At 40.4% G+C, this 17520-nt stretch overlaps 1 protein-coding gene across 3 annotated transcripts in view; it reads left to right on the top strand.

Moving 5' to 3' along the window:
• slc8a1b (solute carrier family 8 member 1b) overlaps positions 1–17520 on the top strand; it is a 139719-nt gene that overhangs the window by 76590 nt on the left and 45609 nt on the right. Inside the window, exon 5 of one of the 3 annotated variants that reach the window (XM_040000565.1) lies at positions 12501–12610. In XM_040000565.1, coding sequence (XP_039856499.1) covers positions 12501–12610 — 110 coding nt within the window. Of the gene's footprint in view, positions 1–12072; positions 12192–12500; positions 12611–17520 lie in introns of all 3 variants that reach the window. The other 2 variants (XM_040000564.1, XM_040000566.1) reach the window with 2 other exon arrangements.

Below are 17520 nucleotides of genomic sequence, written 5' to 3'. Positions count from 1 at the left end.
AAACAAAGAAATTGGGAAAAGGGAGGGGGAAGCAGGAAGGGTGAAAGAGTTATTGTCATTGAATCATGCCAATAAAGCTTTCTGAAGTGGACTCAGAAACAGAGAGGTGGTGAAGAGGGGAGGTGAATGGGCCTCTTCACTTCATGCCAGTAAAATTCATTTGAAAATTGGAGTGGAAATGAAAGAGATTTGCAGTCTGCGTGTAAGTGGCAGAAAAAGAGGCAGTTATTGCCAACTTGAATAGTGTGCCACTGCTAAACTTAATAAGACAACAAGAAGAGGTAGGTGAGGAAAAGAAGGAACGAAGAGGTTTTGCAGATCTGAGAAACGAGGGGAAATGTCAACGGGAGGAAAAAGAAAAGAGTTTTTTTTCTCCCTCAGAAGTTTGTAAAGGAAAATGGCACAGAGCAAGCCGTTAACAGAAAGACAGTGAAGCATACTGTGTGGTTTCCAGCCCTGTGAATAGCGCTGCCATTTGCTTTACCCCTGCTGTCTTTTGTGCGGTCAGCCTCAACATCAGCAACCAGTGCATGCTGTTTCCTGGTAGCAAATTAGACCCAAGCATGTACAATGTTTTACAAAATAGCTGCTTCAGACAGGAAATGCTAATCAGTGACATCGCTATCGAAATAATTGTTTTTATAATATTGCCATCACGTCCAAAATCTCTACAGGGTAGTAATAAAAGATCATTAAATCAAGGAGGCTTGTTTCATGTAATCATCTTTCAATCAACACTTAATTTCTAATTAAGAGTTTAAAATTCTCTATTAAGGCCCAGGAATTATATACTGGGAAAACCTTATTATTGAATTAAATTCAAGGACAAGTTAAATTGTGGTGGGCACATGAAAAATAGGATCAGTTGAAGAAAGAAATATTTTGGTAGTAATAAACTTTGTTAAAAGCATATTGGATGGAGCTAATTCCACAGACTGTAGATAAAAGATAGGCATAGACACCATACCTGTTTGCAGAGCTGCATTTTGAACCAGAAGTGACCATATTTGAATGAGAAGGTGGAATTATCAGCTTTATTTAGCAGGCTTAAGGATGATGCATTCATAGACTGTATGGCTGCATCGTCACACACACACACACACACAGATATCTAAGTCTACAAATAAAATATTAGTATTTCAGTGAACAGAACTTGTGAGCAGGCTTCTACTCTAATAGTAATTTAATCATTCTAAAAGCCATATCATTTTTCAGAAAACTCCATAGAGAAAAAACTCTCTAAAAGGCACCAACTCCAATTACAGGGTCAAGAAGTAGATTTCAGTGACTTAAATTAGTAGGCTATTAGTAAAGTATAGACTAGCAGATAGCTAGCAGCACGCTCGCTAACTTAAAGCTTTAATATGTAATTTAAATCGGTTTTATAAAGCTGGACTGAAGCGGGAGATTAGCTCTAGAGACCCAAAACTTTTTACAAATTTTTCCAGGCATGTTTATTTCTGTTCTCAAGTTGAGCATTTTCCCATGGGGATTCACTCTCTTTTGGCATATTCATATTGGCTTCATTTTTCAGGCCTGGAGGTTGCTGTTTGGGAACGTTTTCTAGACTAGGTTATGTTTATAGTTTCTCTAATATGAAGTAGTGGATCCTGCAGTCTCTATACATGCCAATGTCATTCATCTTGTCAAAGCTTACAGGTTCAAACAGATTGTTTCTTCTTTTAAATCACTGTTTCAGGTCTCAGTGCAGTGCAGAATGAGGACAGCAAAATGTTGTCAAGCAGCATAACAGAGATCAGTTTAACTTTGAACAGCTCAAATTCACTTTTAGATAAATATGCATCACAGATCAGTAAATATATAGGCTTATACTGCCTGTACACCACTTCATAAAATGAGTTTGATTCTTTTGACATAGTGTGTATTGCAGAAATGTGTTATTTGTATCCCGGGGTTGTCACTGCTCTCTTCTAGTCTGCAGAATATTTGTCTGAACTTCCTTCCACACACACTTTAAATACATCCCCTAGCTCACTGACTGATCGATTGTGTATCTGAGGATAACGTGAATGGAAACAGAAAGAAAATCAGTAATTCTGTGGTAAACATATGTACCATGGCCACGTGTGTCAAACAGGCACAGTGGTGAAATGGAAGGAAATAAGAGTCACATGAATACTGAAGAGTAAAATGTTGCTGTTTGAATACACAAGCTCAAGAGAGAGTGAATCATGAAAGGCATAATTGCGAGAGAGCGAGAAAAGGAGGTGTAATCCTCTACCTATGCACCACAGATGGAATTAGCTTTACCCTTTTATCACTAACAACCTTAAACCATGTTGGACAGCCATTAATATGTAATCACAGAGAATATAAAGCACCTGGTTATACAAACTATATTCTCCTGTGTGATAAATATGTTAAAGGGAGAGCATTTAAAGACAGAGAATGTGTAACACCTGACATCTTCATTGCATATTACATATGCAATGTATAAATGTGAAGTGACGTCTGATTTGTTTTTTTTATATATAGCTTCACTTTTTCCATAAAGATCTGATTGTGATTAGATTCCCTTGTGGCAGCGATGTACATCAATATTAGAAGTCCATATCTTTATGCTGTGAGGGTGTTGTGGTGATGCTTTCTGTCCTTAGAGGGTTTTTTTTTTTATAATGTAAAGGTAGAAGCTGTCTTTGAAAAGGGAAATGCCTGTGATAGCGGTAATGGAGACCACGGGATCAGGGTTAGAGTTTTGTATGTATAAGGAGATAAAGTGATCAAAACAAGTGAATAAGATAGCTATAGAACTAGCAGATGTATTGAGTTTAATCAGTCTGAACCACATGGAAATACATAATTTTCCTTGAACTTTCTAAATATTGTAAAAAATTCTAAAGAGGATAAATTGAAAGTGGGCTTAACCATACCTGTTTTGGAGCCTTCAACTTGTTATTTTTACCTCTTCAGACTTGTTCTACTGAAACTGGATGTGAGGTTGGATCTTATTAGCTAAGCTTAAATTAATCTAAATCCTGGGTTTAAATGCTCCTTTAAAAAATCATTAATTAAAAAATATCCACGGCAAACTTTCAAATATGTTGATCTTGTAGGTAAGAAAGAAACACAGAGGGAGAGGCAGAGGGACCATGAAGTGAAACATGACACCAAAGAAAATGAAACGATCTCTATTCAGTCTTTTGATGAAAACATTCACTTCATGGTTTTCCCCAGTGAAATCTTCAGCCCAGTGTTTTGACACCTGTGTCTTGTTGTGTGAGGAAATAGATAAGGAATGAGATCCCCCACAACAAGTGCTGTTGTGTCAGTGTAGGTGAAGGTTTTCACATCTGACTTAAAAAAAAATATATATATATATATATATATAAAAAATAAAAAAAACCTCAACTTTGAATGTACTGAAACTCTGCAAGGCTGTGTCACTCTGGGAGATTGGGAGAGAGCAATGAAAAGATAAACTTGTGTTTTCCTGCTGTTTTAAAAGAATATGAAGATTTTCAATCACTAAATATTTTACCTATTCCATCATCTTCAGATTACACCGATGCACCATATCAGTTCCCTTGAACCTTCTTTAATAAAGCCTCCACAGATATAATGCATTGCAGCTAGAATATGATGCAAGAACGTTTCTTAGCCTTTGGCTGGATCATTGCATTTTACACCTTTTAGACCTCCCCTTTTTTACATTTTTGCATTGCTTTTTCAAGCTAGCGTAGCATTTCAGTTAGCAATATACATCTGCTCAAACTGACATGCTGTGTATGTTGCTATAAGTTGTTCATAATAATACAATTATGTTACAAATTAGACTTGAAGTTAGAACATGAAAGGTGTAAATAAATGTTACAACATTTTAAAAAAGCCCATGATAGATTTGAGGCTCAGAGCACGAGCTTGCTAACTATGGGCTAAACAAATGCTCCTTGTACTGCAGGCAGTCTACAATTACATCAAGGCACAGTTGGTTGAAGGGAGATGTTTTCACTGCCGCAACTGTGGCTTGTGGCTGCAGAGGCTCTTCAGTCCACTTGACTCTGCGTCACTCTCCATCAGTGCTGATCCCAGCATGCAGCTTAAAGCTCATAAAGCCCTGGAAACGATGGAGCACTGCAGCCTGTTTGGCCGCATCAGCTGATTAGCATTCATATCCTCTCCTGCTCTTTTTCTGCTTCCATCTAACTCACTCACACACACGCACATACACACATACACATGCTGTGTGGCTGTCTCTGTATCCTATCTCATTATGTATGGTTTGTTCCTAGATACTGAGCATGATGTATGCCCTATATTTACATTTTACTGTTCTGTGGCCTACCCATCTGTCACTCCTTCTCCTATGCTTCACTTTAACTATTTTATCAGTCTAATTGCATTTATAATTTGCAGTTTGTGTGTATGTGTATGTGCATGTGAGTGTGTTTAGTACTTTGCTGAACTCAGCATCTTAAAGTAATCTCTTACTTAATTCTGACTGGAATGGTTAAAGGTAACATTAGTTAGTTTCTCCATATCGTTCCCATTTTCTCACTTTCTTTCGCTCTCTCTCTCTCTCTCTGTCTGTCTTCTTCTCTATCTGGTCTCAGAAAAAAAAAACACCTATCGAAAAGTAAAGAAATAGTTGGATATAGGTGACACACATGCGCACACACCCAGACACCGTTTCATTTCCATCAGTGTAGTGGGCAGTATCTTTAAATGCTCTAATTTCTGGGAAATTCTTACGCTAGAGCTGTCTTTACCCATAACTGTAAGGATTTACATTACGTAAAGGAAAGCACGTTTCAACATTGCAAAACGCAAACAGATTTCCATCCCAGTAAGATAAATAAATATACACACATATAAACACACTAGTACGTACATGTTTTTTTTTAATCAGATGTAAGCTCTTTAAAAACATTTCCTCTGAGAATCTGTGTGTGTGTGTGTGTGTGTGTATCAGGGAGTCCCGTGGATTTTCCCAGCTCCTTATTTGGCCAGCAAGATATACTGCAGATAGGAATGAAGGGGGAGTGAGATAGCCAAACAGAGTGTGGAGAGAAATAGAGAGAAGATAGGGAAACTCCCGGTGATGATAGAAAGTAGCTTAAATGACACAAGGGGAGGAGGGTTTGACGCAAATACAAACACACACACACCTACACAGTTCTAGCTGACTCTGGAAGATGTAAAAGTTTTCAAAGGAATGATAATCTTTTTGATAAACTCTTCCTCTAAGCATTTGAGGGATTCGCTATAACCAACCAGCCAGTCATACTCAAGCCAGGATTTTTTTTCTTTGTATGTCACAACTCTCATCTAGAATTACAACCACTTATTTTCAGAAGACCACACTGAGAAACAGGCTAAACGTGCAAATTACATCTGTGACCTGCAGGCTAACAGTATATACATGGCACAACTGTGTAATCAAAAGCATCAGTGAACACGTTAAATGAGAGGCTCTTTTTCTTAGCCAGTAATAAATAACGTTAAAACAAAAACGTCATATAGTCAGATGGGCAGACAGGCAGTCAGATGAACTGGAAACTCTATAGTCCACAAGGAACTAATTGCAACCTTATCGCAGGTGTGTTTGTGTAACCTTTTTTGTATCCATTAGCCTCTATGCACTCTGGATTACACGTATTAGTGAGCAGAGTGGGTCTTATTAGAGAAGGCATGGCTGATCGCTGTCAGCTTATTGTTGTAGTTTCCCACAGAGGCCAGCACCATTATCAGCTTTGTCTTATAAAAACACTGCATGCAGACGGTACACACCAACACAGACCTCCTTTCTTTTGTAAAGTGGCTTCACCAATACTCTTCCTTATAAAATTACTGCCAAATTCTAATTTATGCAAGTGCAGACATCAATATATAGACTTGTTCTCTGTATGTTACATAATGACTCTTAATGCAAAAGTGAAATTAGCTCAAACTAAAATAAATGCACACACATACATACAAGCTGACACACAGATACATATCACGTACACTTATATACACACACAAACACACACACTTGCCTCTTTTGTTTAGTCTGTGACCAAAGTCCACCCACCAGCAATCTGTTCCACACAAACAAACCAGTTCACAGTCTCAAAAGCTAGTTCTTTACACACAAGCACATGCACACGCACACACCACACTCAACTCCTACTTTTCCAAACTCACTTTTAAACAGTTTGGGCAAAAGATAGGCAGGCAAACCTGACACAAACAAACACATGTTGGCTGTAAACACTCAGCTATGTCATTTTCTTTAAAAGCACTTGAAGTGATTAGGGCTTTAATCACAACTTTCGACACAAACAGAGACAAACATGCGGGCTTGTTCCATCATGGTGATGTTATTTGGACTTGGTTGTCCTCTGCCCTCCTTTTTCCAGCTGTCCATTTCACACACACACACACACACACACACACACACACACACACACACACACACACACACACACACACACACACACACCAACGGAGCAGCAGAACTTTCCCCCTCAAACTTAAAATAAAGCGGTGGTTCCTCAAATTTTCCAATCCAAATACGTCGCTAAGGCAGGTTGCTGAGGAGAAGGGAGTAACCCGCGCTAATGCCTGCTGTGCTCTACGACTTCCTGTGTGGATGTATGGGGGATGTTGATGTATGAGGCTAGGGAAAATGCTATGCTAGTGTCACATACGTGCCCTATAATATAAATATATTTTAGGCTAAACACACATCTGTAACTGGATAGAAAATCAAAAGACCACTGAGCTGCATAGACTTTAAGACATATTTAATTTGTACCCTCATTATGGTGATCCAATTAGATGGTGAAAAGTTAAAGCTTAGAGCAATTACTCATATTTGTAAGGCAAAAAAAAAGAGAGATGTCTCCCTTGTTCTGTTTCCAAAATGGTAACTAAGTGTCTTCTCTACTATTGTCAAACTGTCTAAACTCAATGAGCACCAGAGACTAGAACCTACAAAATCATTGTGGAAAATGAAACCAAACAGGAGTATCTTGGATCACCACAAAGGAAAAGTGAGGGGGAGAATTCTATTTTGGTACATTGAGGTCACCCAGTGCCAAAGGTATGTGTTTGTAGTTTATGTGACTCAGGTCAGTTGTTTTTGAGCAATTCTTTGTCTGTTTAATTTGTTGTTTTATCTGTTTGGCTATTTCATGATGAGTTCTGATGTTATACCAGCATGGACAGAAATCCTATGTATGAAAGGCTATGAGGTGAAACATGGAAGGAATAAAGGGGAAAAAGGAGAAGTGGTGGAGTGTTGGAGAAGCAGTGGAGTAGAGATCACAGCTGCTCAGATGTTCCCTTAGTTTATCATACGCTTTAGCAAAGTCAGATGGAGGACGTCTCTGTGGAAATACACAGATGTACACACATTGTATTCCCTGGAGTAATGTGTGTGCCTGAGCTTATCTGCATGTGTGTGTGAATTTTTGTATTCCTGCAGCTGAAATTTAGTGTGCTCATGCATGGGCGTGAAAGTGTGCTAGTGTGATACATTTGTGAATGCTGCCATGCAAGTGTGATACCACCTCTGTCTGAGTGAGTGTGTGCTGTATACCTGTGGGGACTAATATGACTTTTGGAAAGGGGAGTGGAGTCTTCTTTTTGACAGTTGGCTAATGTTAGTGTTTGGTTAGGTGAAGCTAAAAGACTATAGAGTGCACAACTTCAATGAGTTTGCACATGTTTATATGAAAACCATAAACTGTATATTTGATATGCGACTATCACACACCTTTGTTCACATCAGCTTTATTTTATATTATATTATAAAGGAAGAGGCAAAGAGGCACTAGTTACTACAAACAGTGTAGGCTATCAAAGTCCCTCTCACACATGTGCACACAAATCAGTGTAGTGTGGGAGCCCGTCCTCATCCTCAGGGTGTCAAATACTACAGTTTTGTAAAACCTACTGGTGTCTCAGAGATTCACACAAGGTTGGTACTTGTCATATATATTGAATGCACCCTTTAGCTACAATCTTTCAAAATGTTCCATGTTCCCAAACCTAACCAAGTAAGATTTGGTATCTAAACTTGACCAGACAGCAAAGGAAAACAGAGTGCAAAACGCTAAGTGGGTCACTTAGTAGCTTGGTAGCCTGGTCGTGACTTTGGCCGCTGTTACACATTCTGCCCTCTGTGTCCTTATGAGGGCTTCTCTACTTTTTCAAACTTCCAGCTCCCGGTGTCCATTATGACCAGCCCCACTGACAAAACTGAAGTTTTTTTTTTAAACCGCCTGGGAATGACAAAATGTTGAGTGTATGTTAAGTATTTGGCCTTTGTCTAAAATGCACTCACTTGTCATGACAAACTCAAAGACACACACACGCGCACACATGCATGCACACACACACACACACATTATTGGTCTGGAAACAATCTGCTCCACCCCTGTTGGTTACCCAAACATGTTGTCACCATGGCAACCAAACAGCGTGCCGTATAGCCAGGATGATTGGATAGGAGATGAAGGTGCTGATGATAAATCCACTACATTATTAATCAATTATATCTGCGCTGATGCACTGTCTGGATATGCTTGTTTGTCATGAGTATGTAAAGACATACATAGTGTGTGTGTGTGTGTGTGTGTGTGTGTGTGTGTGTGTGTGTGTGTGTGTGTGTGTGCGTGAGTGTGTGTTTGTTTTTCCAGTAAGCTGGTCATCTGTTTGCCAGTTTCAACAGAAAAGTCATCATTCTCAAAGTTTGCAGAAGAAAAGCCTGAATCCAAAACCTTTCATTTCAGTCTTTAGTATATATTCATATATTCACATTTATATTCACGCGAGCTGTCACTAATAGAATGTTTTACAAAGGCACTGACAGATGAGGGTAATAATACAAAACATTTGGCCTGTGCCTGATGCTTTTGTTTTTTAGGGGAAAATGGAGCCCAGATCCCTATTCACATGAGACCGCTGTTGTTCTGGGTCCCTCTGTGATTTGTGTTAATTTCAGAGTTTTGTGCTCTCAATCCTGTGCAAATCTGCCAATATTAAAAAAAGGAAAAAAAACATGCTTAGAATATGGGTCACACAAAATTGTTAATTGCTTTCAAAAGGAATTAAAATTACAAAAACTGTTATTGGCTCTCAAAGTTGGTTACTCTTGAGGAAAACCTGACAATAGTGTCAGTCCAGATGGTGTAATTGTAAATTCATAGGAAGTAGAAACAGAATTTATTCACAAGGGGAAAGTAAACATAACCTGTCTCCACTCTATCATTTGGGAGTGGCAAGTGTCTTGTTCAATGGTTCCACCTTGAGGCAGCTGTTCCAGCTGTTGTGCGAATGTTAGCTGGCAGCCTGTGGATGAGATCTTCTCCATCCCAGAGGGTGGAGACTGCTCTCCATCTGCAGTTATAGGACAGTGATAAATGGACTAATCCCTCTAGTGTAATAAGTTAACCTCTGACATTTGCATGTGTGTGTGTTGGTGTTCTCAATAGTTTAATGAAATGACTTTCACTGCGTTTGTATATGTAATACAATGATTAACCCCTGGCCTTCCTGTGTATAATTACACTATTATCAGAGCTGCTGTGTGTATTCAGTCACAAAAGAGGTGTGCTGTGGATGCTAAGGCTGTCAGTCCTAAAAACTATAAGCTAGATAAGTGTGGGACATTTGTAATTACCAGGTCGTTATCATTTTATCCTGCTATATATTTCTGATCAACTAAATTTAAGAAGTAAATATGAACCTGTTTAGTTTAGTCTTTGGGTCCTTTTTATGTGGAGTTTGCATCGTTTCCCTGTGTTTTGTGTGGGATCTCTCTGGCTACTCCAGGCTACCTAACTCCAGCAGCATTCATGTTAGGTTAACTGGAGAGTCTAAACTGGTGTTAGGTGTGAATGTGCAAGTATCAATGGTTGTCAGTCTCTGTGTGTCAACCATGCAATAGATGGCGACCAGTATGTACCCTGTCTCATGTCCAGTAACACCTGGGATGGGCTTCAGCTCCTCTATCACCCTGAATTGGATAAGTAGAATGAAATGGATGGATAATGATATAATCATATAATAATCATTATGCAAAATGAATACTTTCACTTACACCTCAATCACAAGTCTTTATTACAAAGTAACAAATTCCTCTGCTAACTTACACTTAATTACTGTGTTATTACTGTGTAATCTAACTGCATAAATATCCAGCGTTACCTGAATTCAATTTCTTGCCTTTCCAAGTACAATGACATGACTCTTCAGTACAGCAAGAACACATACTGTATTGTACTGTAGAAATACAGTGTAGTACTGCTATTATTTTTTTCTCTCTCAAAGGCATCATTATTTACTTTAGTCTACTGTAAATAGAATAACAGTGCAATGCAAAATTTTATAAAATACTAATTCTGTTGTATGGTATTACTCCTTAAGCCCTTTTCTGAATATTTCTTGTTCTGATGTTAGAGACTGACACATGTTTCTATTTGAAAGTTGTTATATGCACTGTCATACACCTTTTACTTTTCACATGGCTGCTCAGTGGTGAGAGAGGGAGGGATTCAAATTCTGCTAACACGGTGTTTGGTGACGATTCCACATTGGTTGCAGGTCTGCGATGAGAGATAACGCTTATATAAGCTTGTGTGTTCATGTTCCCATTTCTCATGCTATAGGGCAGATTTTGAGCTGTCTTTGTTATTGCCTGTAGTGGATTTGGATTAGAATATGGGTTTTGTTCCAGACTGGAAACACAAGATAAACACACTCATAAGCATATGTCCAGAGGCACTCAGTCACACAGCACACAAATGCTACATTCACCGCACCCCACTCTGTAGCACTGTGACCTGGAATATTAGCTGCCATGCCAAATGCGATCAAGGCCAACTCCCACAATAAATACACAGATACACACACTCTCTCCAGAATTGCTGGTATACTTTATTGGTGGAAATCTAATTTTCAAAGAAAGAAATCCCTGCCTTGTCTTTGTTCTTTGACAAAACACTGTTAAAATTTGCCGGAAGAATGGTCAATGTGTTGTTTGTAATTTAGATGGAGACCAACAGTGGAATAAAACTCTCAGTGCTGGTTTTTGTGTTAAATCTCAGCCAGTTGCAGAACTTTGAGACTTTGAGAGAGAAAGATGGTTATTTTGCTCGTGCTATTTTAGTCGTGGCGTGTCAGCATGTTTGTTGTTCACACTGTACTAATTTCTAGCCAGTTTCTCTTGTGTTAAATTGCAAGGCACAGCTAGTCTTGACCTCATCTTTTTGAAAGCATTAATTGAAGGTGATGAATAATGCTGCAGAGATCTTTCTGTTCTAGTGCCTTAGATATGTCTAATTAAAAAATGTGCTGAATTTCTACACTTTAAATAGAGCTAGAACCACAAATGCTTGTCTGCTATAGCATATGCATGTAGCATTCTTAATTTTATGTAGGCTGGATATCCCAGCCTTTAACATCAGATACAACACATTTTCATGGAAATTGAATTGTTAAGTTTGCTTAAGTTTCCCACAGTCATCAAGGTTTAAAGGGAATACTTGTGGAAATAAAAAGTGCATTGTCAACATTGCATCTCAAAAGTTGACTGATTGCATTTGACAAATTCATCATCATGTCTCACGACTGCTCACTCACCAAACTGACTAGCAGAGTTGATAAACTCTCCAGCCGCTGCCACAGTTCATTTAGCCGGTAACATTCAAGATTGTTTTTCTCTATACTGAAGATGCCTGATATCATGGTGGATTGAAAGATTTAACTGAGCTTTGATCATGCTGGCAGAGTAAAGAGTATATCAGTTTGATCATTCCAGACGGATGTGAACTGCTCCAATAACATAATAATAAAGATTAGTCTGACATCCAGAGGAAATATGCAAACTTTCCATAGTTTTAAAAGCAAAAGAACAGCCTTCAGATCCGTCCATGTGAAAATATTATGTAACCTGATAACTGGATGTGTATCTGTGGGAAAGTCGAGTACTGCTCTTTTCTGTTTCCTCTTGGTTTTCCAGTTTCCAGCCTGTCCTTTCCTCACTTTTCTGCCTTCTCTTCTTCTCTCCTCCTTTTTTCCCCCTTCTCTCCCCCCCCCCCCCCTCCTCCCCCTCCTTCTCTTCAGCAAAACCATCAAGGTGAAAATAATTGACGACGAGGAGTATGAGAAGAACAAAACATTCTACATAGAGATTGGGGAGCCTCGCCTGGTGGAGAGCAATGACACCAAAGGTCAGGAAGAGGGTGAGCCTCGTGATCCTGCGAATAGTGAAGCCTTGACCCCAGAGTGTCCGTCGCACTGCAGAGGCCGCATGTTCTTAACACATGGAGGCACACAGGAGGGGATTTATTGTTCTCCTGCTGTTGTGTCCTAAATATGACAGCGAACATGCGGCAGACTGTACGTCATCTCATCAACCACATCCACTACACCTTTGTCTGTGTGCATGTCTGTGTGTGCCTTTTGTGTATATACCTCGCCATGATGTTTGTTTATCATGCATGCATTTACCACCTCCCTCTATGTATGTGTACGTGTGTTGTCCCATACAGGAAGACCATAACCATTAGGATCTTAGACCGGGAGGAGTACAATAAGCTATCCTCCTTCTACATTCTGCTTGAACCCCCCCAGTGGAGACGAAACAGGAAGGAACAGACAGGTGTGACGACTAATGAGCACTGAGAATGCACTTTCATGAATCCTGATTCAACAGACCATCACCAGAAATAAGTTCCTCATTCATTCTTATAATGCAGTTCTCCTTTGTTACTGTAGTTGCTGAGTGGGCTGTTAATGTTAACTGTTATCTCTGCGCAAAGAATAACTATAGTAATTCCGTGCAATATACTCAATCTGAGCAAGTTTTCAAATGTTCAGAACGTATAATTGACAAAAATTAAAGCTCATTTTTACGCTGTTCTATTACAGTGCTATGTATTGGGAAATGATGGAGTTACTTCCAACTAGAAAAATATAAAGCAGTTGTGGGTGGTGGTGAAAAAGCTCCAGAAACACTAAGTAAAAAATATGATTTCTGGAGGGAGCATTTGGCTGTCTCTGTTCAGTTTATTTGGCAGTGTTCTTGAAATGTTGGAATTTATTTTATGATTTCTAAATTTGCTTTTTCCAACCACCAACCCAAAGCCTAAATATTTAAAATGTACTTTTAAATATGACAAAGAAAAGCGGTAAATTTTAGCATCTGAAACGTTTGCGCCACAGGAAACAGTTGTTTGATAATTAAAGTAGCTGTTTAAATTTTGACATAACTTATAATTAAGGTGACTAATCGCTGCAGGGCATGGTCTAATATATCTCATATATAAAGAACATACATTAATTAAAAAATAATATATTTTGCATATAAACAAAATCTCAAACAATATCCAGGGAAAATATAGATTTTATCATCAGGTTATCAGTGCACGAGAGAAGCCTTGTTCTTGTCACTGTAAGCAATACAACATGATTTTCCTCAGCTTTGTAACTGGATGAGCCTTTGCATCTGTGCACATTGCCAGCATAGCTGATTACACAAATCTCCAAACATGGAAGCAAAGAAAAGAGACTACAGAGTCAGCGAGCCAGCTTTGTTCCAGTCTTTTTTATCATATTTATTTTATGTAAACCCTGATAAGATATTTGAGACAAGAGCACTTTGCAGTTAGAAGGAAGAACTGGCACTTTACAGCTGGCAACACTATAAAACATAAAATCAAAGCATCAGTTGCCCTTATAGCATATTTCTGAAGTGACACAGAGCAGCACCCTTGTGTTTGCTCTTGATTTAGCAGGTCTGTTGATTTGGGATTCAGCCTGAGCACACACAGATCAGTTGTGTTGCTCCCTTCTGGACTTCTCTGTTTTTCCTCCTTTATTTTTTTCATTCTTAGTCTTTTTGCTCCTAAGCAAACTGAGCGGGAATCACACCTGTCCTCTCCTTTCTTCTCCTTTCCTTTTTCTCTTATCTACTTTGTTCCCCCCGTCATTCAGCCAAGAGCTTTCTGAGATATGTTTTCTGTTGGCGTTTGAAAATGTCACTGCTTGATTCAAAATGTTCTCGTACAGCTGGATTATGGATCACTGGGTTAAAAAAACATACAGAAGCAGTACCTAACAGACTGCTAACTGTGGGGTTAACAATTCCCTAAGTACACATAAGTGACGCAGGACTTCTCTGATTATAATGGGCATGCTAGTAGATGGAAGAGCAACTATTGGCCCATATCTATGGGAGTCATAATGACTGATAATAGCCATTCACTGTGCTGATAACATATTAATGGGTGGAAAAACCCACAGTGACACAGGGCTGTTCTTCTTTTGCTCATGACATGTTAACATTCCACAGAGCCACTTTTTATGAAGAACTTTGTAGCTTTTCTACATTCTAGAAAATTAAATATTCCACAGACAGAAGCTGTTTCCTAAAGTTTAATTTAGTCTTATTTGAGTCATATCAAGCCTTTACTCTTCCAGGAGGAGGAATGCTTCAATGTTTCACACATCATTGTTAAGCAATCTGGTGAAGTTAAACCAGTGATCAAAATGTTTTGTAATCTAGTAGCTTAGTCAATTGAAACTTTATAAGTTCCCAAATATATTTTCTATAATAATATGTATTTCCTGTTAATAACACTGAAATGTTGATTCTAAGTTGTTCTATGATGTTGATTTAATGATTGAATCAAACAGTATTTCAGTTTCAATGCTTCCACCATGTAGTTAGGCTTTAGATGTGCATGTTAGTGTTTGTCTGCATCTCTGTGTTTGCCCTTAATCACTTGCTGAATCTATCTCCAGTGTGTTTATCCATTATCTCATATGAGATGCTCATCCCCCTTGTTTTTTATTACAAAGTAATTTATTGTAAAGTTGTTGGGGGGGGGGGGGTTTAAGTGAGAAATGATCCATTTTATATATATTGTTATTTTGACACACACTACAGAGATTGATAAATCACATACTGTTAAGGAGTTTGAGATATACTGCCAGGCGGTCCTGGCAGGCGGTCCTGGCAGTAAACGCCAGGACCGCCTCCTACAACGCGGGTCTCGCCACTGGCGATATGAGCGCCTACAAAGCGGCCTCATACGGCGTGCGGCGCGCGGTGAGAGATGCCAAACGCAGGTACCGGGAACGTGTGGAGTCCCGCTTCCACCAGGGCGACACACGGAGTATGTGGCACGGACTACGCACCATTACGGACTACAAAGCCAGGGACACTGCGCCGATCAACGCCGACTCTGCATTCACCAACGAGCTGAATCGGTTCTACGCCCGTTTCGAGGTTAGCCAGGCGGCTAATGCTATCTACCGCCTGACTACCGAGGACAGTGACGTCATCAGCGAGAGCCCGGTGACCAGCATCGCGGAGCATGACGTCCGAGCGGCACTGAGGAGAGTGAACACAAGGAAAGCGGCGGGGCCAGACGGCATCACCGGCCGTCTGCTGCGCTGCTGTGCTGACCAGCTAGCAGGTGTGTTCACTTACATCTTCAACGAGTCCCTGGCGAAGTCTGTGGTCCCCACATGCTTCAAAAGATCCACCATCATCCCTGTGCCCAAGAACAGCAAACCCTCATCCCTGAACGATTACCGGCCAGTTGCACTGACCTCGGTAGTAATGAAGGTGTTTGAGAGGCTGCTGAAGAACATCATCTCCTCCTCCATCCCAGACACCACAGATCCGCTGCAGTTCGCCTACAGATCCAACAGATCCACAGAGGATGCCATCGCCCACGTCCTACACACCACTCTCAGCCACGTGGACAAGAAACAGGGTAACTATGTGCGAATGCTGTTTGTTGATTACAGTTCAGCGTTTAACACAATAGTGCCCTGCAGACTGTTCACAAAGCTGAGGGATCTGGGACTTAACAGCCGTCTGTGTGCATGGGTGTTGGACTTCCTCACTGGCAGAACTCAGGTGGTGAGGGTGGGCAGGTGCTTCTCCAACAGCATCACCATCAACACAGGAGCACCTCAGGGATGTGTCCTCTCGCCACTGCTCTACTCCCTCTACACTTCAGACTGTGTGGCCACCCATGGCTCCAACACCATTGTGAAGTTTGCTGACGACACAGTGGTGTTGGGTGCCATCTCCAACAACGATGAGGCGGCCTACATGGATGAAGTGAAGAATCTGGCATCGTGGTGCCAGGACAACCACCTCCAGCTGAACGTCAGCAAGACCAAGGAGCTGGTGGTGGACTTCAGAAGGGGTCAGCACAGAGACTACAAGCCCATCATCATCAATGGAGCTCCAGTGGAGAGGGTGCAGTCCTTCAAGTATCTTGGTGTCCACATCTCCTCAGACCTGACATGGTCTGCCCACATTCAGGTCCAGACCAAAAAGGCTAGGCAGCGCCTGTATCACCTACGACAACTGAGGAAGTTCAGAGTCTCTCCAAAGATCCTCAGGATTTTCTATACAGGCGCTGTGGAGAGCATCCTCACACAGAACATGACATCGTGGTTTGGGAACAGCTGTGTGAAGGACCAAAAAGCTCTCCAGAGAGTGATCCGTACAGCAGAACGCTGCTGCAGGATTGCTCTCCCCCCGCTTCAGGACACCTACACCAGGAGATGCCGGACTAGAGCAGCGCAGATACTGAAGGACCCGTCCCATCCTGGCAACAAACTGTTCCAACTTCTGCAATCTGGTAGAAGGTTCCGCATCTTCCGGGCAAGGACAGAGAGACTCAAGAGGAGCTTCTATCCCCAAGCCATCCGGGCCCTAAACACACACACCCGCCCTCTCACATCATCTATAATTGACTGAGACAGGACTCTTCCAGACACTAAACCAAGGCACAATGTACATTTCAAACCTTCTTTAATTTTAAATATGTTTTATGTCTCCTGTAAAATAGTCCGATGTCTATTCATATTAATATACAGAATTCACCTGCTTGCTGCTACTACTGCACTTCACCCAGTGTATCTACTATATGTCTTATATATATTTATTGTTCTTCCTCTACACCCCCCCCCCCAATTTTTGCACATGTCGAGGAGCGTGTCAGCCTACATTTCACTGTGTGTTATACTTGTATAACTATGCATGTGACAAATAAAGAACCTTGAACCTTGAACCTTGAACCTTGAATATATCCTCAGTTTTCTGTTTACATGTTGTCTAAAATGAGTTTTATGACCTTAAATGTACTTTAGCTCTTTTGGGTACACTCATTAAAAGTAGTTCTTTCTCTCTCTGTTTTACACACTCACACAGAGCAGCCATATCGGTGTGCTAATGGCAGCATGTGTTTACCAGGCATCAGCAGTGTTTATAGTGATGAGGGGATCAAAGACAAGGGCTGGATATCACATTATCACAGTCAGGAGATCAACCACACCTCCGGGATACACAGGAACACGCAAACACACACTGTCTGTGTGTTTTATGATCTGATGTGCTGGTTGTCTGTACTAAATGAGCCCTGCACATCTCTTAATGGCATTAACCCCTTTTTCGTGTGTTTGTCCATCCTGTTGTTTATCTGTGCATGTTCTGTATGCATATAGCCACGTACACATGTCACTGTGTGCTTGCATTATCAACAT

This window comes from Simochromis diagramma, unplaced genomic scaffold (assembly GCF_900408965.1).
Source record: "Simochromis diagramma unplaced genomic scaffold, fSimDia1.1 OVJJ01000596.1, whole genome shotgun sequence".
NCBI lineage: Eukaryota > Metazoa > Chordata > Actinopteri > Cichliformes > Cichlidae > Simochromis > Simochromis diagramma.
The sequence above is the reverse complement of the archived record's forward strand: the minus strand, read 5'-3'. Positions and strand labels throughout refer to the sequence as shown.